Source organism: Dipteris shenzhenensis, chromosome 14, assembly GCF_047967505.1.
Source record: "Dipteris shenzhenensis isolate YYH24624 ecotype China chromosome 14, Dip_SZ_1.0, whole genome shotgun sequence".
Classification (NCBI taxonomy): Eukaryota; Viridiplantae; Streptophyta; class Polypodiopsida; order Gleicheniales; family Dipteridaceae; genus Dipteris; species Dipteris shenzhenensis.
The window spans coordinates 15,246,834-15,273,388 of NC_141609.1; the positions used below are offsets into that span (position 1 = coordinate 15,246,834).

Genomic DNA, 26,555 nt, shown 5'->3' on the forward strand with positions numbered 1-26,555 from the left:
ATAGCTCCATCTTTGAATTGTCGATTGCTTACTCTTGGCCCACTAAACAACTCAACTCAATTAGATATGGAGGGCGTTTGGGGTTCATTTGGAACCCACAAAATTGTTCCATACATAAAATTCTACACCTCTCATCACTTAAAAAACATAGAAACTACTGATGAACAAATCATTAACGTCTTGCACTATTGCACCGGATCTACAATGCTCTATAAAGGATACAGATTGCATGAAAAAACACCATTGCAATGTAATCTAGAAACTTGTAGAACTACTAGATTATAGAGAATCAGTGGAAATAAATATATATAATTAGAGAAAACAAGCCCAATCAAAGAGAAAAGCAGGGTAAACTAATATATATATATATATATATATATATAAAGAAAAAAAAAGAAAAAAAAGGGGGAGAAGCACCGAAAGTGGCAAAACGAGCCCAAGAATGTAACATAATGGTGAGGTAAGCAAGAGCAAATGCATAAAGCGAAAACAACAGTAATTTGCGAGGCTGGTAATGCCATCACGGAAGGAAGCACCAAAGTGTGGCAAAACATAGAGAAGTAACGGTGAAGCGTAGAGAAGTGTGGCAAACCGAAGAGAAGTACTGGTAATCAGTGGAGTCGTGAAAACACCAACGTGGCTAGAAGAAACACACTACAAGCAAAGCAAAATCAGAAGTAAAAGTAAAGGTGGAAGGGCGATTGACTGCCGCAACGTATGAGGATGAGCTTGAGAGGTGGGTTTTTTGAGCAGTAAGACTAGGAGACCGTCGTTAATGGCGAGGAGAACCTGTGAGTGTGTGTGTGTGTGAGTAACAACAAGTAGACGGACAAGAAAGAGAACTATGCACTAATGCAAGTTCTGAGAACTGAGCAACGCAAAGGGCAACACGAGGCTTGCAAGGGGAGTAAGAGCACACAGAATGAAGCCAACAGTGTCCAAGGGGACGTGAGCCAGAGGGAAGAATGAAAGTATGAAAGAATGAACCTGAGCTTGTTATGACGCCAACAAGGGATCCAGCAAACGGAAGAATGAAAGAAAGGAACAGCGTTGCGAGGTACAGTCCCAAGTTCTCAATAAATAGCTGCCTTGAAGCGAGGCCAAGGTGGAAAGAGTTGCATGGAAAGAATTGCCGTGAAGCAAGATGGGCAGCTCATGGTACAATGCAGCGGCTCTGAGAGGGAGCTAAGGCTATGTGCGCAGCAGCTACGTAAAAGGGAACATTATGTTGCCAAGCATGAATGTAAAGTCCGTAGAACTGCTACGATAGCCAGCGTGGTTGGCGAAGACGTAAAGGAAGGGAAGATGTCGACACAGTAGAGGAAAGTAGAGGTAAGGGTAGAGTAGCCAGATAAATGAGACATTTGAGCGGGAAGCAAAGGACCTACGGGGTCAATCAAGTGAGCTGCGCAACAGAAGGCGGCTCTGGAAAACATACCGATAAGGGTGTCGATACCGAGATGTAGTGAGCAAGAAATAATGGGTCTCTTGGCAAGCAAAGAAGGGTAAGCACGCCTGTGTTTGGAGAGGAGGATATCCTTTAAGAGAGTGAAGCTTCTATTCTATTCCTTAAGGAGGAACGAGGCCAACCGCCACGTGTCGAGGAGGGAGGAAGCCAACGATCTTCGATGGGATGTCGACGAGCCATCACGCCTTCACAACGCCGTCACCCCATAATGTGGAGCCGTCACGCCTTCACTTCACAACGCCTCCATCGCGCCACATTCACAGGACGGCACAATTCGAAGTTCGAACGTTCTTCATCTTCCAGCCTCAGGCCACCTTGCAGCTTTGGTAGATCCCTCCTTAAGGGAATAGAAGGGAATAGATGTCCAGAGAAAGATCATTGCTAGATCGTTGAGTAGCTTCAATCAGACCAGGATCTCTTGCTAGATTGTCGAGCTTCAATTAAACCAGGAGCTCTTGCTAGATCGTCGAGTGCTTCCAACGTTCGTAGAATAGCGGATGCTCGAGTTACATTGTGAGAGTTTCTGCTCACTCAAAATGATGCTGCAACAGACCTGAGGAATTCCCTGAGGAAGTCCTAGCAGGTGTCAAGGCCGGAGGAGCAACAACGCAGCTACGAAAGATGGGGCCAAGTGATTTGACTTGACGAGCCATCTCAGGTAAGTCGCTTTTCTTTTGTAATAAAATTTTGGATTGCATGGTTCGTTCGTTCACCCATGTGTGCTTTCTTCTCACCCATGCTGCCTTCGCCTCCGAACTTTTGAGGATCACAGTTGCGTCTATGGTAGAGGATGCTGGGGAAGAGGTAGAGAGGGAAGGGGGGGCTAGGAGGCAGTTGCAAGGAAGGAGGAAGGTGTCGATGGAGAAAGAGCTAGCGATGATGCATGGAGGTGTCGTGATGGCACGATTGTTGCAAGCCTTCAAGTGGAGTAGTGCTAAGCGAACAGAGAGACACATGCAAATTGGAAAGATGAAAAGGAACGGCCGAAAGAAAGTTACCCGCGCTGTGGGTTTCTGAAGATGTTAGATCCAATGCACCGGAGTGCAAAGTATGAGGGAAGATGAAGGCGAACAAATCTCGAAATTCAAATGCACGAAGCTGCGCAGGTTTAGAAGATGATGAAGACGAGCATACTTAATTACATAGCCAGATCTCCGACTGAAGCTATGCAGACGTGCGTTCTGCCATAGCTTCCAAATCAACAGGTTCAGAAGATGATCAAAATGAAGACGATCAAAATGATGCGTATACTTTGCACTCCGCTGCATTTTGAGATCTGTTCGCATTTGAGGGGGAGTCTTGAGCCATGAGAAAACATGGCAACAATCACGAAACCAAGTTCCAACCCTTAGATTTGTTGTTGCTGCATTCGCGGGCTGGAACCAAAGCTGTGATGGCAAACCCTCCAGCAGCAAACCATTTCGGCCACCCCCAAGATCTAGACACCAAACCTTTTTGCTATATTTTGTGTACTGTGCACAAGGTGGGTGGATGCAAAGATGATGTCTAAGCAAAGAGGAGGACTCAGGAGGAAGAAGAAAGGCACAATGAAAGGGACGGAGCAAAGGCACAAGTTTGAAACGCCTTGAGGAAGCATTTAGAAATTCTTCACCTGCATTGCCTTGAATGTGGCATCTTTACGCTGCAAATTGCAACCGTGGTGTTCACCTAGATCCAGGCTTGGAATCCTTTCAACAACCATGGCCTCCATCGCCATTCGACACAATTCATCCCTCCTTGCACATATACAAAGCTGGAACCAAAGCTGTGATGGCAAACCCTCCAGCAGCAAACCATTTCGACCACCCCCAAGATCTAGACACCAAACCTTTTTGCTATATTTTGTGTATTGTGCACAAGGTGGGTGGATGCAAAGATAAGTCTAAGCAAAGAGGAGGACTCAGGAGGAAGAAGAAAGGCACAATGCAAGGGACGGAGCAAAGGCACAAGTTTGAAACGCCTTGAGGAAGCATTTAGAAATTCTTCACCTGCATTGCCTTGAATGTGGCATCTTTACGCTGCAAATTGCAACCGTGGTGTTCACCTAGATCCAGGCTTGGAATCCTTTCAACAACCATGGCCTCCATCGCCATTCGACACAATTCATCCCTCCTTGCACATATACAAAGCTGAAACGTTATGCAAGTCTCTTGACTATGCAAGTAAAACTATGGCCAATTATCCAATTCAAGCGAGGTTCGAAGCAAGAGAAGCCCACTACGCAACAGGGATGGTGACACTCAGCTTTTTGATTGGAGATCGAAATCCAAAGCATCGGTTCGCTTACGTCTACTCCAAAAGGGTCGAGAAAAAGGTGCTCGGGTACCTAAAATACCCCCATAGGTTTCATCAGCCTCACACGCTCTGATGATAGAGAGCGAATTTGTTTGGATCAATGAAGGGTTAGTGTATGGAGGTGACATGTGACAAGGTGGAATAGTTCGCAGCAACCGTTTGCCACATGGGCAGCTTATTGGCTGCCATGTGGGTGGCAAACTCAAGAGGGAAAACAAAGAAGAGGGGGCTGCCATATGGGCAGCATCTAGGCTGCCATGTGGGCAGCTCAGTTGGAGAAGGCTTGTAGGAGGAGAGTGCCATGTGGCATGCAGCAGATTTGGAAAAGTCATCTCCCCATTTGTAAGCCCCCATCTGAGGAGAGCATAGGTGGGCGGGGGGGACTTAGGTTTAGGGATGCCACCGTTTGCCACATGGGCAGCTTATTAGCTGCCATGTGGGTGGCAAACTCAAGAGGGAAAACAAAGAAGAGGGGGCTGCCATATGGGCAGCATCTAGGCTGCCATGTGGGCAGCATATAACCAATCAGGAAAAGGAACACAGGATGGCAGCACATAGGCTGCCATGTGGGCAGCTCAACCAGAGAATTACCCGGCCATGAGTGGAGCTCTTGGTGCAGAGATTTTGTATGGAGGTGACATGTGACAAGGTGGAATAGTTCGCAGCAACCGTTTGCCACATGGGCAGCTTATTGGCTGCCATGTGGGTGGCAAACTCAAGAGGGACAACAAAGAAGAGGGGGCTGCCATATGGGCAGCATCTAGGCTGCCATGTGGGCAGCATATAACCAATCAGGAAAAGGAACACAGGATGGCAGCACATAGGCTGCCATGTGGTCAGCTCAACCAGATAATTACCCGGCCATGAGTGGAGCTCTTGGTGCAGATTTGGAAAAGTCATCTCCCCATTTGTAAGCCCCCATCTGAGGAGAGCATGGGTGGGGGGGGGGACTTAGGTTTAGGGATGCCACCGTTTGCCACATGGGCAGCTTATTAGCTGCCATGTGGCAGCATCTAGGCTGCCATGTGGGTAGCATATAACCAATCAGGAAAAGGAACACAGGATGGCAGCACATAGGCTGCCATGTGGGCAGCTCAACCAGAGAATTACCCGGCCATGAGTGGAGCTCTTGGTGGAGATTTGGAAAAGTCATCTCCCCATTTGTAAGCCCCCATCTGAGGAGAGCATGGGTGGGGGGGGGACTTAGGTTTAGGGATGCCACCGTTTGCCACATGGGCAGCTTATTGGCTGCCATGTGGGTGGCAAACTCAAGAGGGAAAAAAAAGAAGAGGGGGCTGCCATATGGGCAGCATTTAGGCTGCCATGTGGGCAGCATATAACCAATCAGGAAAAGGAACACAGGATGGCAGCACATAGGCTGCCATGTGGGCAGCTCAACCAGAGAATTACCCGGCCATGAGTGGAGCTCTTGGTGGAGATTTGGAAAAGTCATCTCCCCATTTGTAAGCCCCCATCTGAGGAGAGCATGGGTGGGGGGGGGGACTTAGGTTTAGGGACGCCACCATTTGCCACATGGGCAGCTTATTAGCTGCCATGTGGTAGCATCTAGGCTGCCATGTGGGCAGCATATAACCAATCAGGAAAAGGAACACAGGATGGCAGCACATAGGCTGCCATGTGGGCAGCTCAACCAGAGCATTACCCGGCCATGAGTGGAGCTCTTGGTGGAGATTTGGAAAAGTCATCTCCCCATTTGTAAGCCCCCATCTGAGGAGAGCATGGGTGGGGGGGGGGGACTTAGGTTTAGGGATGCCACCGTTTGCCACATGGGCAGCTTATTAGTTGCCATGTGGGTGGCAAACTCAAGAGGGAAAACAAAGAAGAGGGGGCTGCCATATGGGCAGCATCTAGGCTGCCATGTGGGCAGCATATAACCAATCACGAAAAGGAACACAGGATGGCAGCACATAGGCTGCCATGTGGGCAGCTCAACCAGAGAATTACCCGGCCATGAGTGGAGCTCTTGGTGCAGAGATTTTGTATGGAGGTGACATGTGACAAGGCGGAATAGTTCGCAGCAACCGTTTGCCACATGGGCAGCTTATTGGCTGCCATGTGGGTGGCAAACTCAAGAAGGACAACAAAGAAGAGGGGGCTGCCATATGGGCAGCATCTAGGCTGCCATGTGGGCAGCATATAACCAATCAGGAAAAGGAACACAGGATGGCAGCACATAGGCTGCCATGTGGGCAGCTCAACCAGAGAATTACCCGGCCATGAGTGGAGCTCTTGGTGCAGATTTGGAAAAGTCATCTCCCCATTTGTAAGCCCCCATCTGAGGAAAGCATGGGTGGGGGGGGGGACTTAGGTTTAGGGATGCCACCGTTTGCCACATGGGCAGCTTATTAGCTGCCATGTGGTAGCATCTAGGCTGCCATGTGGGCAGCATATAACCAATCAGGAAAAGGAACACAGGATGGCAGCACATAGGCTGCCATGTGGGCAGATCAACCAGAGAATTACCCGGCATGAGTGGAGCTCTTGGTGGAGATTTGGAAAAGTCATCTCCCCATTTGTAAGCCCCCATTTGAGGAGAGCATGGGTGGGGGGGGGACTTAGGTTTAGGGATGCCACCGTTTGCCACATGGGCAGCTTATTGGCTGCCATGTGGGTGGCAAACTCAAGAGGGAAAACAAAGAAGAGGGGGTTGCCATATGGGCAGCATCTAGGCTGCCATTGGGCAGCATATAACCAATCAGGAAAAGGAACATAGGATGGCAGCACATAGGCTGCCATGTGGGCAGCTCAACTAGAGAATTGCCCGGCGGAAAAGTCATCTCCCCATTTGTAAACCCCCATCTGAGGAGAGCATGGGTGGGGGGGGGGACTTAGGTTTAGGGACACCACCATTTGCCACATGGGCAGCTTATTAGCTACCATGTGGCAGCATCTAGGCTGCCATGTGGGCAGCATATAACCAATCAGGAAAAGGAACACAGGATGGCAGCACATAGGCTGCCATGTGGGCAGCTCAACCAGAGAATTACCCGGCCATGAGTGGAGCTCTTGGTGGAGATTTGGAAAAGTCATCTCCCCATTTGTAAGCCCCCATCTGAGGAGAGCATGGGTGGGGGGGGGGACTTAGGTTTAGGGATGCCACCGTTTGCCACATGGGCAGCTTATTACCTGCCATGTGGGTGGCCAACTCAAGAGGGAAAACAAAGAAGAGGGGGCTGCCATATGGGCAGCATCTAGGCTGCCATTTGGGCAGCATATAACCAATCAGGAAAAGGAACACAGGATGGCAGCACATAGGCTGCCATGTGGGCAGCTCAACAAGAGAATTACCCGGCCATGAGTGGAGCTCTTGGTGCAGAGATTTTGTATGGAGCTGACATGTGACAAGGTGGAATAGTTCGCAACAATGTTGGGTAAGATCTGGAACTTGGAAGATGTCGACTAGAGCATGGAGGCCTGTGCAAGACTGCGTGGACATCCTAGAGCAGTCGGGTCGAGATTGGATGGCTTGGAAGAGATGGTATAGGCCAAGAGTGCATCGATCTATAGGCGCCTTCATGATAGGTGTCTGCAATAGCATGTATGAGGTTGGTATGACAGATCTAGGGCTAGAGAAGGATGGAGCTAATAGGTGCCTGGTAGGAGCAGACCAAGTGCCAGAGATCAGGGTTGAAACAAGCTGCCATGTGGGTGGCAAACTCAAGAGGGAAAACAAAGAAGAGGGGGGCTGCCATATGGGCAGCATCTAGGCTGCCATGTGGGCAGCATATAACCAATCAGGAAAAGGAACACAGGATGGCAGCACATAGGTGCAGAGATTTTGTATGGAGGTGACATGTGACAAGGTGGAATAGTTCGCAGCAATCGTTTGCCACATGGGCAGCTTATTGGCTGCCATGTGGGTGGCAAACTCAAGAGGGAAAACAAAGAAGAGGGGGCTGCCATATGGGCAGCATCTAGGCTGCCATGTGGGCAGCATATAACCAATCAGGAAAAGGAACACAGGATGGCAACACATAGGCTGCCATGTGGGCAGCTCAACCAGAGAATTACCCGGCGCTCTTGGTGCAGAGATTTTGTATGGAGCTGACATGTGACAAGGTGGAATAGTTCGCAGCAGTGTTGGGTAAGATTTGGAGCCTGGAAGATGTCGACTAGAGCATGGAGGCCTGTGCAAGACTGCATGGACATCCTAGAGCAGTCGGGTCGAGATTGGATGGCTTGGAAGAGATGGTATAGGCCAAGAGTGCATCGATCTGTAGGCGCCTTCATGACAGGTGTCTGCAATAGCATGTTTGAGGTTGGTATGACAGATCTAGGGCTAGAGAAGGCTGGAGCTAATAGGTGCCTGGTAGGAGCAGACCAAGTGCCAGAGATCAGGGTTGAAACAGGCTGCCATGTGGGTGGGAAACTCAAGAGGGAAAACAAAGAAGAGGGGGCTGCCATATGGGCAGCATCTAGGCTGCCATGTGGGCAGCATATAACCAATCAGGAAAAGGAACACAAGTGGCAGCACATAGGCTGCCATGTGGGCAGCTCAACCAGAGAATTACCCGGCCATGAGTGGAGCTCTTGGTGTAGAGATTTTGTATGGAGGTGACATGTGACAAGGTGGAATAGTTCGCAGCAACCGTTTGCCACATGGGCAGCTTATTGGCTGCCATGTGGGTGGCAAACTCAAGAGGGACAACAAAGAAGAGGGGGCTGCCATATGGGCAGCATCTAGGCTGCCATGTGGGCAGCATATAACCAATCAGGAAAAGGAACACAGGATGGCAGCACATAGGCTGCCATGTGGGCAGCTCAACCAGAAAATTACCCGGCCATGAGTGGAGCTCTTGGTGCAGAGATTTTGTATGGAGCTGACATGTGACAAGGTGGAATAGTTCGCAGCAGTGTTGGGTAAGATCTAGAGCCTGGAAGATGTCGACTAGACCATGGAGGCCTGTGCAAGACTGCGTGGACATCTTAGAGCAGTCGGGTCGAGATTGGGGATGGCTTGGAAGAGATGGTATAGGCCAAGAGTGCATCGATCTGTAGGCGCCTTCATGACAGGTGTTTGCAATAGCATGTATGAGGTTGGTATGAAAGATCTAGGGCTAGAGAAGGCTGGAGCTAATAGGTGCCTGGTAGGAGCAGACCAAGTGCCAGAGATCAGGGTTGAAACAGGCCCAAGCAAATGGTGAACAGATGCAGCATGGGGCAACTGTTAGGTTGGTAGGATCTGGGGAAGAGATGCCCTATAGGTCGGGGCAAGGAGCTAAGAAAGCTTGGGCCAGTGGCAAACTCAAGAGGGAAAACAAAGAAGAGGGGGCTGCCATATGGGCAGCATCTAGGCTGCCATGTGGGCAGCATATAACCAATCAGGAAAAGGAACACAGGATGGCAGCACATAGGCTGCCATGTGGGCAACTCAACCAGAGAATTACCCGGCCATGAGTGGAGCTCTTGGTGCAGAGATTTTGTATGGAGGTGACATGTGACAAGGTGGAATAGTTCGCAGCAACCGTTTGCCACATGGGCAGCTTATTGGCTGCCATGTGGGTGGCCAACTCAAGAGGGAAAACAAAGAAGAGGGGGCTGCCATATGGGCAGCATCTAGGCTGCCATGTGGGCAGCATATAACCAATCAGGAAAAGGAACACAGGATGGCAGCACATAGGCTGCCATGTGGGCAGCTCAACAAGAGAATTACCCGGCCATGAGTGGAGCTCTTGGTGCAGAGATTTTGTATGGAGCTGACATGTGACAAGGTGGAATAGTTCGCAGCAGTGTTGGGTAAGATCTGGAGCCTGGAAGATGTCGACTAGAGCATGGAGGCCTGTGCAAGACTGCGTGGACATCCTAGAGCAGTCGGGTCGAGATTGGATGGCTTGGAAGAGATGGTATAGGCCAAGAGTGCATCGATCTGTAGGCTCCTTCATGACAGGTGTCTGCAATAGCATGTATGAGGTTGGTATGACAGATCTAGGGCTAGAGAAGTCTAGAGCTAATAGGTGCCTGGTAGGAGCAGGCCAAGTGCCAGAGATCAGGGTTGAAACACGCCCAAGCAAATGGTGAACAGATGCAGCATCAGGCAACTGTTAGGTTGGCAGGATCTGCGGAAGAGATGCCCTATAGGTCGGGGCAAGGAGCTGAGAAAGCTTGGGCCAGTGGCACAATTCCACATGGCCATGCGAGCCAAAAAGGGGTAGCAAAAAGGCTGCCTATTGGTGTGCTGGACAGACCAACAAGGTTAGCCAAGTAGGCCTACTGGGTCGGCCAGTAGGGCTTCGGCCAACCAACCCAATGGGTCAGCCAGGAAGAGGGGGTATCCTGCCCTATAAAGAGGGAGCCCCTTGGGCTCAATACTCATTTAGATTGGGGCTTAGACCCTAGCCCATAGCAGCAGGAGAAGCACCAAGGAATCCAAAGTAGATTGGAGCTGATGCTGCCTGCCTCGAAGTCTCTTCAGGAGCACAGCAGGTGGAGTAAGGGAGTGGGCTAACACAGAGCTCACAAGGGTGTCATTTTTGCTGTCTTTTAAGGGCAGCAAGGTGGCTGGTACATATCCTAATAAATGAACATACTCGAGTAGCTTTTGGGCAGCAGAGAGAGTGCTCACAAGAGATCACCTCAGGAACAGATTGAAGTTGTAGGCTCAAAATGCATATGATTGAAGGGGATTTGAGGTTGCCAGTAAATACATGCATTTGCATAAGTGGCAACACACTCAAGGAGCTTTGTATTTTTTTTCTCCTCTGCAGGGGAGTGCCACGTGGCTTGCAGGAGAAGGCTCAACTCAGCTCAGTTGGAGAAGGCTTGCAGGAGGAGAGTGCCATGTGGCTTGCAGGAGATGTTGGAAAAGTCATCTCCCCATTTGTAAGCCCCCATCTGAGGAGAGCATGGGTGGGGGGGGGACTTAGGTTTAGCGATGCCACCGTTTGCCACATGGGCAGCTTATTAGCTGCCATGTGGGTGGCAAACTCAAGAGGGAAAACAAAGAAGAGGGGGCTGCCATATGGGCAGCATCTAGGCTGCCATGTGGGCAGCATATAACCAATAAGGAAAAGGAACACAGGATGGCAGCACATAGGCTGCCATGTGGGCAGCTCAACCAGAGAACTACCCAGCCATGAGTGGAGCTCTTGGTGCAGAGATTTTGTATGGAGGTGACATGTGACAAGGTGGAATAGTTCGCAGCAACTGTTTGCCACATGGGCAACTTATTGGCTGCCATGTGGGTGGCAAACTCAAGAGGGAAAACAAAGAACAGGGGGTTGCCATATGGGCAGCATCTAGGCTGCCATGTGGGTGGCAAACTCAAGAGGGAAAACAAAGAAGAGGGGGTTGCCATATGGGCAGCATCTAGGCTGCCATGTGGGCAGCATATAACCAATCAAGAAAAGGGACACAGGATGGCAGCACATAGGCTGCCATGTGGGCAGCTCAACCAGAGAATTACCCGGCCATGAGTGGAGCTCTTGGTGCAGAGATTTTGTATGGAGCTGACATGTGACAAGGTGGAATAGTTCGCAGCAATGTTGGGTAAGATCTGGAGCCTGGAAGATGTCGACTAGAGCATGGAGGCCTATGCAAGACTGCGTGGACATCCTAGAGCAGTCGGTGGATGGCTTGCAAGAGATGGTATAGGCCAAGAGTGCATCGATCTGTAGGCGCCTTCATGACAGGTGTCTGCAATAGCATGTATGAGGTTGGTATGACAGATCTAGGGCTAGAGAAGTCTGGAGCTAATAGGTGCCTGGTAGGAGCAGACCAAGTGCCAGAGATCAGGGTTGAAACAGGCCCAAGCAAATGGTGAACAGATGCAGCATGGGGCAACTGTTAGGTTGGCAGGTTCTGGGGAAGAGATGCCCTATAGGTCGGGGTAAGGAGCTGAGAAAGCTTGGGCCAGTGGCACAATTCCACATGGCCATGCGAGCCAAAAAGGGGTAGCAAAAAGGCTGCCTATTGGTGTGCTGGACAAACCAACAAGGTTAGCCAAGTAGGCCTACTGGGTCAGCCAGTAGGGCTTCGGCCAACCAACCCAATGGGTCAGCTAGCAAGAGGGGGCATCCTGCCCTATAAAGAGGGAGCCCCTTGGGCTCAATACTCATTTAGATTGGGGCTTAGACCCTAGCCCATAGCAGCAGGAGAAGCACCAAGGAATCCAAAGTAGATTGGAGCTGATGCTGCCTACCTCGAAGTCTCTTCAGGAGCACATCAGGTGCAGTAAGGGAGCTGGCTAACAAAGAGCTCACAAGGGTGTCATTTTTGCTGTCTTTTAAGGGCAGCAAGGTGGCCGGTACATATCCTAATAAATGAACCTACTGGAGCAGCTTTGGGGCAGCAGAGAGAGTGCTCACAAGAGATCACCTCAGGAATAGATTGAAGTTGCAGGACAGCATGAGTGGGGCCATACTTCAGGCAGTCTGGGTGCTGCAGACATAGCTCAGAGGGTGATTGGATCCTAGGCCGACGTTCAGGGCAGTAAGGATCAGGGATCATCAGGAGAAGCTTGGGCCTCACTATTTGCTGCACGTCAGGGGAGCAAGGAGGTCAAGATTAAGGGTCAGACACTGCCTTACCTATGCTTTCAGGAAGGATAGCTTAAAGGTGTGTTTGTAGGGCACAGCAACGAGGCCCACCAAAGCTCATAAGGGAGCACACAGGCTGAGTTTTTGGAGAGTGCCACGGATGTAGGAGGACAACACTGTTTTGTGTATTCACGAGGCATGTCTAGCCAAGCATTTTGCTGGTAGAGGGTGGCACATTGAAGACATCCATTTTGGTATTGTATCTACCTTTGGATGAAAATATAAAGCTTTGTTGGTTCTATATCTCCCCTGTGCATCTGCTCATTCACTCACTGCACATGTATATTAAATACACAAAGTAAAGAAGTTTTAGATTCCACTTACACAACCTCTTTTGTGTGAATTTCCTAGGCTCTATAAGTCTTTTTGCTGCGTATCTTTTTACTAACATGGTATCAGAGCTCTGATGACGGAAGCTCACAAGAAGTGAAGCTTGAAGGCAATGACCTTGCTGAAGGACGACCTTGATTCAAAGCTTGGGGGAATCTACTTTGATGTCTGAAGGACGGTACCCTTTCAAGGGAGGCCGAGGTTCAGACAGGTGTACGAGGGCTTCTCTCTCTGCATGTAGGAACTGTAAGACATTCTCTCTCTACATGTAGAACTTGCATATAGAAGTTGTACCCTCCGTTGCTCGAGCTCCATCTCCTGCACCTCCACCACCCTCCACCACCCTTCGTCTCCTGCAGCTCCACCACCCTCCGTTGCTCGAGCTCCAGTCTCCACCACCTCCGTCGCTCTTCGACGCCACCCTCCATCTCCTGCAGCTCCACCACGACCTCCAGCTCCTACGGTGCCAACCCACTCCTCCTTCTCTCAGTGCCCTACCCTCTGCCTACTCCTTGCCTTTGCAGCTTACTACTACGGTCTGCAGCAAAGGGAGCCGCAGAGAGAGAGAGAGCGAGACGGTGTGTGTGTGAGGACCCGAATGCAAATATGGAGGGGGCAAAGGCATGCAGAGTGCAGACATACGAGCGCCCTTGAGCATCTATCTTCTATCTATTGCCTTCCCTTCCTTGCCTCATCCCATGCTTCTCCAGCACATAACAAAAATCACTTCAAACATCCACTTTGAGACGTAACTGAGCATCATCAGCCCAAAAGTGAAGGAAAAGTATCCCCTCACTCATGGAGGTACATTGGAGGTTTGTGGCATAAAGAAAAAGGTGAGGGAGTGTGATTCAGTTTATGGAATCTAGACCATGGAGGGCCCATGTAGTGAGGCAAAGGGGTGCAATGACTATTTCATTGCATGTGCTGAAAACAAAAGAATATGGATTAAATCAAATATAAAGGAAATGGGGAGGGGGGGATAAAGGTATAAGGCATTAGCTTAATTTATATGTGGGGGTGTATGTCATTACGTATCTATACTATCTATTAAGGAGGGAGAGAGCCAACCTTGCCACATGTCATCACGAGACCTTGCCACATGTCATCACGAGAGGAGGAGCTGGGAGGGAGATCTCAGGAGGGTTGAAGGAAGAATTGAATGCAGAAGAGGAGCCGTCATCGCTGGGAGGGAGATCTCAGGAGGGTTGAAGGAAAGAATTGAATGCAGAGGAGCCGTCAGGAGCCGTCACGCCTTCAACGCCATGAATTCTCCCACCTGCGCCTCCCGTCTCCTCCAGCCTCCATCGCGCCTCTCCAGCTTCCTCCCGCTGAGCAACTCCATCTTCAGCCTCTCCAAGTGTTCATCCGCCGTCCAGCTTCTCCATATCGACGATCACCACCTCCAGCTATTCTGTTGCTCTCCATCTTTGTCTCCACCTCCAACTATTCATCTTTGTCGCCACCTCCAGTTGTTCATCTGCCCAGCTGCATTCTCTAGCAGCTCCTGCCTGGGCAGCCTTTTGTCTGCATGCTCGAACTCGAAGACCAATGGAGCGATTTCTGTGAATGAAACCCATGGATACTCAGTCGCACCGTCCTCTTCAAAATTAAGGAGCCCGATCTTCAAATGCCCACGGGCATCCTCGGCTACAGACGCAAGCAAGGATTCTAGCTCATCCCAGTATGATGGTAGCCGACTGGAAGATCGGAACCACCCCAAGTTCTCTTCTACCCATATAACGAAACCACCCCAAGTTCCCTTTTGTACCTCTACGCATATAACGGCCATTCTGAGCTACCAGCAGCTCCTACCTCGACCTCAATCCGCTCCATATCTCGACCTCCAACAATGTAAAGCCAGTTCCATCGACCATCAGCCAGCTCCAAGGACTTCACGTCCTCAGTTCACGTACACCAGTAGGCTCCAGCAAACATCCTCTGCTCCTGTGTGCAGACTTGAAGTAGACATCCTCAGCTCCACGTCTTGGTGGACGATTCCTTCAACAACCATTTGTATTGCCAGGTCGATTTGCTATGGTTTACTTTCAGTTGATCGGTCTGCTAAGCGGGTTTATTTTGCATTCCGAGAGATAGTGGACGTGTTGCAATCTCTTTCTCTCTCTCTCTCTCTCTCTCTCTCTCTCTCTCTCTCTCTCTCCCCCCCCCCTCTTCCACTTATCTTTCTTACGCGCTGGATCATCCCTCAAGACGGTTTTTAAGCATGTGCAGTATAGAGAGAGAGAGACAGAGACAGAGACAGAGAGAGAGATTATATGTGTGTGTGAGAGAGAGAGTGTGTGTTTGTGTGTTTAAGACAAGCTACATTTTCAAAATCATTGAAACCATTCCGATCTGATAATTCATGAATTCTTTGCTTCCTTAGGACACATTGTGTGTGTGTGTGTGAGTTTGCATCATTTGAGACAAGCTACATTCATTGAAACCATTCTGATCTTATAATTCGTGGACGCTTAGATTCTTGGGAGGGGAAAACTGAACTAAGAACCATGTTTTTTCAAAAACATGGTACATCTCTCTCTCTCTCTCTCTCTCTCTCTCTCTCTCTCTCTCTCTCTCTCGCCCAACCTACAGTAGCCCAACCTACAACACAGTTGCACGCTAAACTACCAGCCTTTTCTACAATCCTTTTCTATTGGCTCAGCATGATCTCTTCTATTGTGGACCTTGCTGTGCTGCTCTGTGTGTAGAGTCTCATACGTCAATGCCTGCTTTGTCTGTGCATATCTCTTAGGAGAGGCGAGAGAGAGAGAGAGAGAGAGAGAGAGAGAGGGAAAATATAATGGTGGACAGAAATGAATTAAGTTTGTAGATGATTATATTATTAAGACGGAAGAACTAAAAGATAATGGAGGCGATGATGTGGTTGGACCAGTAATCATTAAATGTAAGCTACATTTTTAAAATCATCCAAACCATTATGATCTTATAGTTTCTAGATGATTATATTATTGAGACGGAAGAACTAAAAGATAATAGAGGCGAGAGAGAGAGAGAGAGGGAGAGAGAGAGAGGGGGAAAATATATTGATGGATAGAAGTGAATTAAGTTAGTGTATTAGTTAGAGACAAGGCAATGATGTGGTTGGACCCTAAGTGATCTAATCAACCTCTCAAGGAGAGTAAAGTATTATGTATGTTTCATGTCATGTGCATTATAGCCATGAGAAGTAACCTCCAGAGGTGAGGCGATTGGATATTAGTAATCATTAAATGTAATTGTATCTTTCCTAGGAGCATCTTGATGACCTGGCAATATGTCTAGAGATAAGCTTGCACCCTCTACCCTAAGTGATCTAATCTAACCTTCGTTTTGAGAAGTTAGCCTTGCTTCTCAATGAGAGTAAAGCATCAAATATGTTTCATGTCATGTGGACTATAGGCATGAGAACTAAGCTCGAGACGTGAGGTGATTGGATGATAGGTGGGGCTACACAGAGAGAGAGAGAGAGAGAGAGAGAGAGAGAGAGAGAGAGAGAGGGGACGAAAGAATATAATGGTAGGGTAGAAGTGAAATAAGAGAAGGCCATGATGTGGTTGGACCAGTAATCATTAAATGTGATTGTATTTTTCGTAGAAGCATCTTGATGACCTGGCAATATGTCTAGAGATAAGCTTGCACCCTCTACCCTAAGTGATCTAATCTAACCTTCGTTTTGAGAAGCTAGCCTTGCTTCTCAATGAGAGTAAAGCATCAAATATGTTTCATGTCATGTGGACTATAGCCATGAGAACTAAGCTTGAGACATGAGGCGATTGGATGATAGGTGGGGCTACACCGAGAGAGAGAGAGAGAGAGAGAGAGAGAGAGTGGGGATGAAAAAATATAATGGTAGGCCAGAAGTGAAATAAGACAAGGCCATGATGTGTTTGGACCAGTAATCATTAAAGGTATTTGTATTTTTCTTAGGAGCATCGAGCTGGCAGTATGTCTAGAGATAAGCCAGCATCCTCTTCCCTAAGTGATCTAATCTAACCTCTTTCAGAAGTTAGCCTTGCTTCTCAAGGAGAGTAAAGGATTAAGTGTGTTTCACGTCATGTGCTTTATAGCCATGAGAACTAAGCTCGAGAGGTGAGGCGATTGGATGATAGATGGGGCTACACACACACACACACACAGAGCAAAATATAATGGTGGACAGAAGTGAAATAAGTCCATGATGTGGTTGGATACGAAAGGTCCAAAGTTAATTGTATCTTTCCCAGGAGCACCTTCATGAGCAGACAGTAAGATTGCTTGGTGATGATCATAGGACTAAGGTCTCAGATTTAGGGTTGGGTAGAGGAGGCTAATGCATGGCAAGGGGAGGTTAGGGGGATTTGATTTTTGAAATAGACGCTAGGGCCATGTGCCTTCCATGTCGATTTCTCCTTTTAACATGTCCTATGATTTCTACTTCCTACCACCATATCCTTGGTCACTCTAAGCAACTTACCGCCTTTGAATCGGAAAATATTTGCATGAGTGCTTGGCAAGAGCTCATTCACAAATATCTCAATCCATCCAACTTAATTCCAAATTCTTTGCTGAGAGGAGATGGGCTACAATCTTCGGATATCTACCTCCTATGCCAATTGATTTCTGCTCATGTTTGTTCTATGGAATTTGTGTGATCCAATTATACAATTGAGCCAATACATACCTGAAAAGGTTTTTGTATTTTGTTATGGATGCAGCTCTAGAAATGGCTTCTACCGTTGTTCCAAATCTTGGGGAGTCAGGTTTCCATGGGCGACAAAGCCTTCGGGCAATGAAGCGAGTTGCAAGGTTGGAGGGCTCTGCAATTTCTGACATTGTGTTGTCATCTTTTCCTGAGCCAGATAGCCTTCATGTGATAAATCAAGTTTTTGCAAGGGCCGAGACTTCAACCCATGGAGCAAATCACGGTCCCAAGTTGCCTTCAAAGCGTTTTAAGTCTAGCCGCGAACGTCGCACTGCTAATATAATGAAACGACTTACAAGGGGGAGAGCTTCAACCCATGCAACTGAGCATTCAAGTCATTACAATCTTTTAAAGTCCATTCAAGCCATGTGCGAGAATAATAAGGATGCATGTGCCATGAACACACAATATTTGGGCTCTTTGTGGGGAGAAATCCATTCAGATGGTGCTGCAGTAATAGCGCAGGGCATGGCAGAATTCCCTGGAACTCTCATTGCAAGGATTTCTCAAATTGAGAATAGCGTTAAGGACTCTAATCAATGGATGCAGCAGATTTTGGGGAGAGGTGGAGAAGGGGTAGTTGTATGTGAGAATGGGTGTAGACTACAAGTTGATAAGCTGAAAGAACAAGTTCAGCTACTATCCACTGAGGTGTCAATGTTCAAAGTTGGTTTAAATAGGCTAATTGCTTTGATGACCAGGATGAGCCGTAAACTAGAGCAGGTCATAACCCGTGACAATTAAGAGACTCCTGAGACTTTTATGTCACTTTTTGTACTGGAATCCCAAATGCTTCTATGGGATTCATGTACTTGGGTTGCCCTTATGTTATTTGGCAAGACAAGTTTGACTACTGAGACTTTTATGTCACCTTTTGTACTGGAATCCCAAATGCTTCTATGGGATTCATGTACTTGGGTTGCCCTTATGTTATTTGGCAAGACAAGTTTGACTCCTGAGACTTTTATGTCACTTTTTGTACTGGAATCCCAAATGCTTCTATGGGATTCATGTAGTTGGGTTGCCCTTATGTTATTTGGCAAGACAAGTTTTTTGCAAATGATTATATTTACTTTCATTTGACGTATATACGGCAATGGAAGCTAATTTAATTCAATATTTGAATTGCCTATTGTTCCTTCCCATTTTTCGTTTTATTTAAGATATACTCAAATATTTGTAATTTTTTTGCATTATGTATTCGCATAAATGCTGATGCAATGCTTATACTTTTTTTGAGATGGTCAACTTTGAGTTTTTTTAGATATGTTAGCTTTGGTTTTTATGTTTCAAATGATGGTTGCACATATGGTATTGTATTTTGCTCACATGTTGAAAAAATATGAGCATTACTCTTACCAAAGATAGTGAGACACTGAAACTTGGTCATGGGACACTATGAGTTCAATGCATAGATGGTCCGCTCTCAATTTTAGATAGATGGGAAAGGGATGGCTTTGCTAATTAACCTTGCTTCTTGCTTTTCTAAATTATTTTCTTCCTAGGGCACATTTGTTGAGATCCATCAATTTTGTCATGGTTAGGGATGATGCATAAGTTATTTGATTAAGCTATTTTTCCCTTTGAGGAATAGATATTTATGTAGTTGGTTGAGTGGATACAGAAGATGGCAAGACAAATAGAAGAGAGGCTACATTCAATACGTTCTCATAGGAGAAGATTGTTGGATTCAACGCGGGCGGCCCGTCGTGCTTATGCTATACAAAGAACAAGGTCTAAAACACAAGGTGCTAGAAGCATGAGGGTGGCTGTGGAATCTATGGGTGTAGAAGTAGGAATTTGCAGTCAACATAATCAGATACATGGATGCAGTAATGTAGCGTGCATTGTGGCTGAAAATACAATGGACCTCAATACTTCAGTAACAGTAGGTAGAGTGCATCAACATGCTTCAGTGATAGGTACACCTACTCAAATGGATTCAACGCGGGCGGCCTGTCGTAGTTATGCTATACAAAGAACAAGGTCAAAAACACAAGGAGTTAGAAGCGTGAGGGTGGCTATGGAATCTATGGATGTAGAAGACGGCCTTCGCAGACAACAGGACCAAATGTATGGGCACAGTAATGTAGCGTGCATTGCTGAAAATACAATGGACGTCAATACTTTACCAACTGTAGATAATGAGCATGAACATGCTCCAGTAATAGGTACAACTACTCAAATGGATTCAACGTGGGCGGCCCGTCGCGTTTATGCTATACAAAGAACAAGGTCGAGAACACAAGTTGCTAGAAGCGTGAGGGTGACAATGGAATCTATGGATGTAGAAGTTGGCCTATGCAGAGAACAGAATCAAATGCATGGGCACAATAATGTAGCATGCACTGCTGAAAATACAATGGACCTCCATACTGCACCAATAGTACATAATGAGCATGAACCTGCTCCAGTAGTATGTACAACTACTCAAATGGATGCAACCAGGGATGCTACTCATTTAAGAGCCCGAAGGCGTGTTGTTCACAACAGGGCTGTGATTTTGGGTGTAGGGGGGAGCCTCTCTATCTTGCATACTTTTTCGTTAAGGGAAAATGTAGAGCATCCATCTTTGTATCCACTGGTCTCTCACTGGTCTTCAATGCTCCTTCTGTTCATGCACTCGGATCCATGGATCATACATGCAGCTTTTGCTAGGCTCAACTGTGGAAACAAGAGACGCGAATGCATATGCATCAAGTTGTTGTGGGCAAGCACTGTTGCAAAGTTGGTCGTGTGTCATTGTTGCCGTTAGAAGAACCACCAGAGATTTTGAGAGTTCTATTGCACGGACATGATGCTAGAAGCAGACTGTTTAAGAAAAACATTAGGGCTTATAATAGTGCCATGGCATTTGTTTCATTGGGAGCCCATGTTGATCAAATGTTCCGTGGGAATGGGGGTATACAAAACTTTCGGGTCCATGGTAGTATGTATCATCGGGTTGGAAATTTGTTGCCCGATGAGGCTAGGCAAGAGATGCCACGTTTTGCACAGTTGAACGTGTATGACACTGATCATGAACTAGAACACCGTTTACATGGGATGCCTGGTTTGGATCCAGGCATTTTGGAGTTGTTGCAGAGGATGATGCACGAGTGCAATCCATATGCCAGTGCATTGATGGCTATGAGATGGCTATTGGGCAAGCGCTAAGAACAAATCCACATACAAACCTGAGGATGGTTATTTGTGAGAGCCGCTCCACCTCAAGGCAGTACTTGGCTCCTATGCTCCTCCTATGGCTAGCGAGGTTGCTGCAATCATGCCAAGACAAGGGGATGACTTCGATATTGGAAATCGGGACATTTAGATTTTTAGCCGCAATGGGTTTGTGCGTAGAATATCTAATTTGCACCGATCATACATGCCTCTCATGTATGTTCTTTTGTTCCCTCGGGGGGAAGATGGTTGGCATCCATATATCCCATATAGTGATGTTCCTAATCACACACCATTGCACGAGATACGTGGACAGAGTTGTGTCACCCAGAGACAATACTACGCATATCTTTTGCAAGTGAGATATGATACAAATGCATGTCTTTTGCGTGGGGGTAGATTGTTGCAGCAATACATGGTTGATGCCTACAGTAGCATGGAAGAGTCCAGGTTGGTGTGGATATGAAACAACCAAGCTTCCCTACATGCTGAAGTCTATCAAGGGTTGATGGACATGGTGAATACAGCTGATGGGACACGTACTGTGCTTGGCAATGCTGCAGGGCGTAGGGTGGTGTTGCCTTCTTCTTTTACGGGAGGGCCTCGGTATATGTGCTAGCTATACCAAGATGCTATGGCAATTGTCAGAAAAAGGGGCAAACCTGATTTATTCATAACATTCACCTGTAATCCCAAATGGCCTGAAATATCTACAGCATTGTTGCCGGGGCAAACTGCGCAAGACCATCCAGATTTGACAGCCCGTGTGTTTTTCCAAAAGCATAAGGACATGATGCAGTCAATTACAAAACATAATTTGTTTGGGAAGGTGGCTGGATATGTGAGTGTCATAGAGTTTCAAAAGAGAGGTCTGCCATACTCACACATATTGTTGATATTAGAAAGTGGTTTCAAACCCATGGAGATCGGTCACTATGACCGATTAGTGTGTGCGGAGTTGCCAGATAAGGCTATGTTCCCGGAGTTGCATGATATTATTGGGCAATGTAATGTCCATGGTCCATGTGGTGCACTAAATCCATCTGCAGCTTGCATGGTTGATGGAAAATGCATTCGTCATTATCCACGTGGATTCTCACAGACGACTACTGTTGGCAACGATGGCTATCGAGTTTACATGCGTCGTGATGATGGTAGAAAGATACAAGTGAAAGGGGGTGTGATTGATAATCGTTGGATTGTGCCATTTAATCCTTTCCTCTCCGTGAAGTACAAGGCACACATAAATGTTGAAATATGCTCCACAATCACTGCAGTTAAGTATTTGTATAAATATGTGTACAAAGGTCATGACAGAGCCATTATCAAGATGCAGCTAAATAATGCAGGAGAGCAAGGGCATTTGCACAACATAGTTGACGGTGGCATTGATGAGATTAGTAGTTACTTAGATGCACGTTACGTGTCAGCATCAGAAGCATGTTGGCAGATTTATGAGTATGCCACGCACGATGAAAAACCCGATGTGCAAAGATTGCAGGTTCATCTTCCGATGCGCAATAACGTCATCTTTCGAGATGATGATGATTTGCAAAATGTTGTAGGCAAGGAACAAAATCAAAAGACCACCCTCACAGAATGGTTCACTTATAATCAGTTGCAATATGACGCAAGCAACTTGCTGTATGGTGACTTGCCAGACAAGTTGGTTTGGAACAAAACCAGCAAGCGGTGGACTAGAAGACAAAAGGGGAATACCATAGGTCGGATGTACAATATTTTCCCCTCAGCTAGTGAGCTCTACTTCATGCGTATGCTTCTTAATGTGTGCACGGGATGCAAGTTCTTTGATGACCTACGTACTTTTGACAGCCAAGTGTACCCTACTTTCAAGGCAGCATGCATAGCACGGGGATTGTTGGAGAGTGATGATGAATGGTTTGTGTGTATGCAAGAGGCTGTGTTTTATCAAAATAGTGCACAACTGAGACACCTATTTGTCACAATATTGGTTTTTTGTGAGCCAACATCTCCTCGACTTTTGTGGGAAAAATTTTCCCTTGAGCTTTCGGATGATTTTTTTAATATATTGGTATGGGGAATTTAATTGGTTGTCGTGAACTAGCAATAAAGAAGGTTGTATTGCACTTGGAGCACATTCTTCAACAACATGGGCGAAGGTTGGCTGAGTTTGACGGAATGCCTATTGTAGATAGAACATCTTTGTCAGAAGCTGGAAATGGCTTATTGCAAGAAAAAAGAATGTTTGATTGTGTGAAAGAAGCACAGACTGCCCAGCAAATGGAAATGTCCTTGAATCACTATCAACGTGCTGCATTCGATCGGATTTTGGCAAGGGTCTATGGAGATGGTGGTGAGGTCTTTTTTCTCGATGGTATAGTCCTGAGGGTCTGGAAAGACCTTTCTCTACAATTGCTTGCTCTCTCGATTGCGTGGGGAGGGGCTCATCGCTTTGGCATGTGCATCTTCTGGGATTGCTGCATTGCTACTAGCCAATGGACGCACGGCACACTCACGATTCAAGATACCGTTGGAGCTGGATGGTACTAGCATTTGCAATATTAAGGTTAATAGTCAACTCGCAGATGTTTTGAAGATGGCTAGGCTGATAATATGGGATGAGGCACCCATGACTCACCGGTTTGCTTTCGAGGCACTAGACAGAACTTTGCAAGATATCATGTCCAATGAGCAACTTTTTGGTGGGAAGGTGGTATTGTTGGGGGGGGATTTTAGGCAAGTCTTGCCAGTTCTTCCAAAGGCAGGACGAGAGGACATTGTCAATGCTACCTTATGCCACTCAAGGATTTGGGGTCGCACTACAGTATTGAAGTTGACGCAGAATATGCGGGTCCTTCGGAATGGTGATAATTGTGCTGAGCAAGAGTTCATGCAATGGGTTCTGGACATTGGCAATGGGATAAATAGATGTACAAGAGAAGATACTGTTGTGATTCCATCGCATATGCTTTTAGAGACAAAGTCCATGGAAGGCCTCATTGGATGGGTGTATCGAGGGATTGCAACCGTTTTGGACTGTGCACCATACTTTCGAGAGCGCGCTATTCTTGCACCTCGAAACATCGAGGTTGATGCAATTAATGCTATGGCATTGAAGGCAATGCTCGGTGAGGAAAGGGAGTACCTAAGTGCAGACTCAGTGGACAACTTAGGGGGAGATTCCTTTTTGTTTACAGTCGAGTATTTGAACAGTCTTGATCTTGGTGGTGGATATCCCCGGTATCGGTTGGTTTTGAAAAGGAATGCTCCTATAATTTTGTTGCGTAATTTGAATCCTCGCCAAGGTTTGTGCAATGGGACACGGTTGATATGCAAAGAGTTTCACACAAAAGTGTTAGAAGCTGAAATCATTACTGGTAACAATGCTGGTGATAGAACGTTTATTCCAAGGATAACATTCATTCTGACCAACCTTAAACTTCCATTCGACATGAGGAGATGGCAATTTCCTATCCGATTGGCATTTGGCATGACAATCCATAAGTCACAGGGCCAAACATTGTCAGTTTTGGGGTTGTACTTGGCGACACCGGTATTCAGTCATGGCCAATTATATGTGGCATTTTCATGTATCCGAGCATCAAACGCTGTTAAGGTTTTCATTTCGCAGAGTGCGTCTGATGCCAGGGGTGAGGAGATGGATAATACTTCTACCACAAATATTGTGTACAAGGAAGTTTTGCAATTGGCAACAGCAAGAGCCTAGGAGTATGACATTGCTCTTTCAAGCCCTCCTCAGACTTTCTTGGGTGGAAAATCTTCATTTCGGTAATCTTTGTATAGCTTTTTTTAAGTTCTTTCAATATTCCAACTATCATAGGTCTCTGGGAATGTTGGCTATTTATACAAAGATGAAGTGAGACGTAATATTTCATGACTTTGTCCTTGATAATGTTTGGATTTCATTTTTCGTTTGAGTTATGGGTTTGCAATACACTACAGGCTATTTTCTCTTCAAAGCCTATTGTTTTTTTCCAGTATATGTAGATTGACACCTGCATTCTTTTTTTGCAATATGATAGGATGTCTAGGCAGTGTGCAAGGTACATAGTTGCTTGACAACCACGTTTTATGTTGACACGTTTAATAGTATAGTCACTCACTTTTTAGAAAATTGTAGATCCTACGGGCTGGGGATCTCTGGAGGGCGTGCAACTGTTGTTGGATTTGCTTGAGCTGGAGAGCTACCTTGGGTAAGAACTCTGTACATTGTTTAATGCTTTATTTTTGTTAAAACAAAAGTTTTTTTGGATTATATTTGAGTGGGAAAACATGCTATTGTTTGTCTTTTAGGACTATTCCTGATTCAAGGTTTCTAATGAATCTCCACGTCCACAATCCTTTGGATGGACGAGTCCATTTGGGATATTACGTTGTCCTGGCTTGCCGGCTTCATAGGGATGATGGACCACAGACCATCACTGTTCGCTGGCTGGGATACTATGAATGTGTGCGGACACAAATTTTCTATCGAGGGCAAAATGGGGACTACACGTATACCTTTGTCAGCGTTGTTGACAGCCCTTTGCGTCTGAGTAAGTACTCTAAAGAATGAGTTGAGTTTTACCAACATACATGTATAAAAGTTTTATGGCTCAATAATTATAGTTCCTAAATTATCTTTCTATGTGATGCTGGTCCAGATACGATTGTTGGTACTCCGTTGTATGTTCGTAGCCGCGGTGGACGCGGCGGACGTGGTGGACGTACAGTGAATGGCCGTCGCAGGCTTTTCCCTGCAGTACATGGCCGCAGACTTTTCCCTTAGGGATGTTTGTGTGTGTATTGTAGATTTTGTATGTTCAGTTATGACTTTATTTGCGGCTGTGTATTTGGATATATCAATCAGTTCTTTGATGTAGCTATTGCATGTTCAGACATGTCACTGCACTTTTGGATGTGATATTTTGAATTACTCTATCATACATAATTTTTTTTTGGACATGGCGGATGTGGAGTACATGGTTGATGCAAGCTTTTCCCTATAGTACATGGCCGCAGACTTTTCCCTTTAGGGATGTTTGTGTGTCTATTGTAGATTTTGTATGTTCAGTTATGACGTTGTATGCAGATGTGTATTTGGATATATCAATGAGTTCTCTGGTTTTGATTTCGGATGTAAGATTTTGAAGTACTATGTCATAGACTTTTTTTTTTGTTAGAATATGTTGCTGGTTTCAGACATTTTAGCATCTTGAGACCCGGCGGAGCGGGTCGCTAGCCCATCGTAGACGGGTCAGGTTACTTGTCTAAGGAAAGAATGGTTCTTGCAACGGTTAGAAGCTACTCGCTCCTTAATGGCTCGCATGCATGAGCATGGAGGAGCAAAAAGAGAACGTGGGGTGGCGGTAGATAAGAAGAGTAGGATAAGGATTAAGGAGGTGGTTAGATTAGAGGGTAGCTAGATTAGAAGAAAATGGAGTAAGGGAAGGTAGGATAAATAGTAAGGGGAGCATTATAACCACGTAAGAACTTGGGCAATGGTGCCAAAGGGAATTTTAGGGTTTATTTAATTGTTGTAGTGCAATTAGTGGCTTTAAGGGTTTGTTTGAATAGGCCTAAGAGGGCTATTAATGATCTCAATTAAAAAGTAGGTAAAAAGAATTATTTAGAGAGGTGAAAGAGGGTAATATACATATATGAGGGCTATTAATGATCTCAATTAAAAAGTAGGTAAAAAGAATTATTTAGAGAGGTGAAAGAGGGTAATATACATATATGAGGTTTAAGTAAAACTAAATTAATTTAGAAGACCAAGTGCCAATAATTTAGGGATAATAAATTAAATTACATGCCAACCATTAAAAAAAGCTAAATATAGAAAGTATACACTTAACATTAAATTAATATGGGGGTGAAAGGGGAAAAAAATATGGATAATCAAAGTACGAGGGGTCTTCTTGTCACTGGTAAAATTAATTAAATATAAATATATAGTATATAGGAGAAAAAGCTCTAATTAAGTTCTATAGTTGATGTTCTAAAGAGGTAATAAAAAAGGGGGGTTTTATAAAAATAAAAAAATGAAACAATTAGAATGTTAAAAAGAAAGAAAAGT

General features: G+C 46.2%; 1 protein-coding gene across 1 annotated transcript; it reads left to right on the forward strand.

Annotated features, from left to right (window-relative positions):
- The first annotated feature begins 24,663 nt into the window (after positions 1–24,663).
- On the forward strand, positions 24,664–25,278 carry LOC147894243 (uncharacterized). The gene is made up of 3 exons (XM_087384476.1): positions 24,664–24,690; positions 24,791–25,032; positions 25,141–25,278. The coding sequence occupies exons 2-3, from the start codon at positions 24,816–24,818 to the stop codon at positions 25,263–25,265; spliced, it is 342 nt and encodes a 113-aa protein (XP_087240602.1). The 5' UTR covers positions 24,664–24,690; positions 24,791–24,815; the 3' UTR covers positions 25,266–25,278.
- The last annotated feature ends 1,277 nt before the right edge of the window (positions 25,279–26,555 follow it).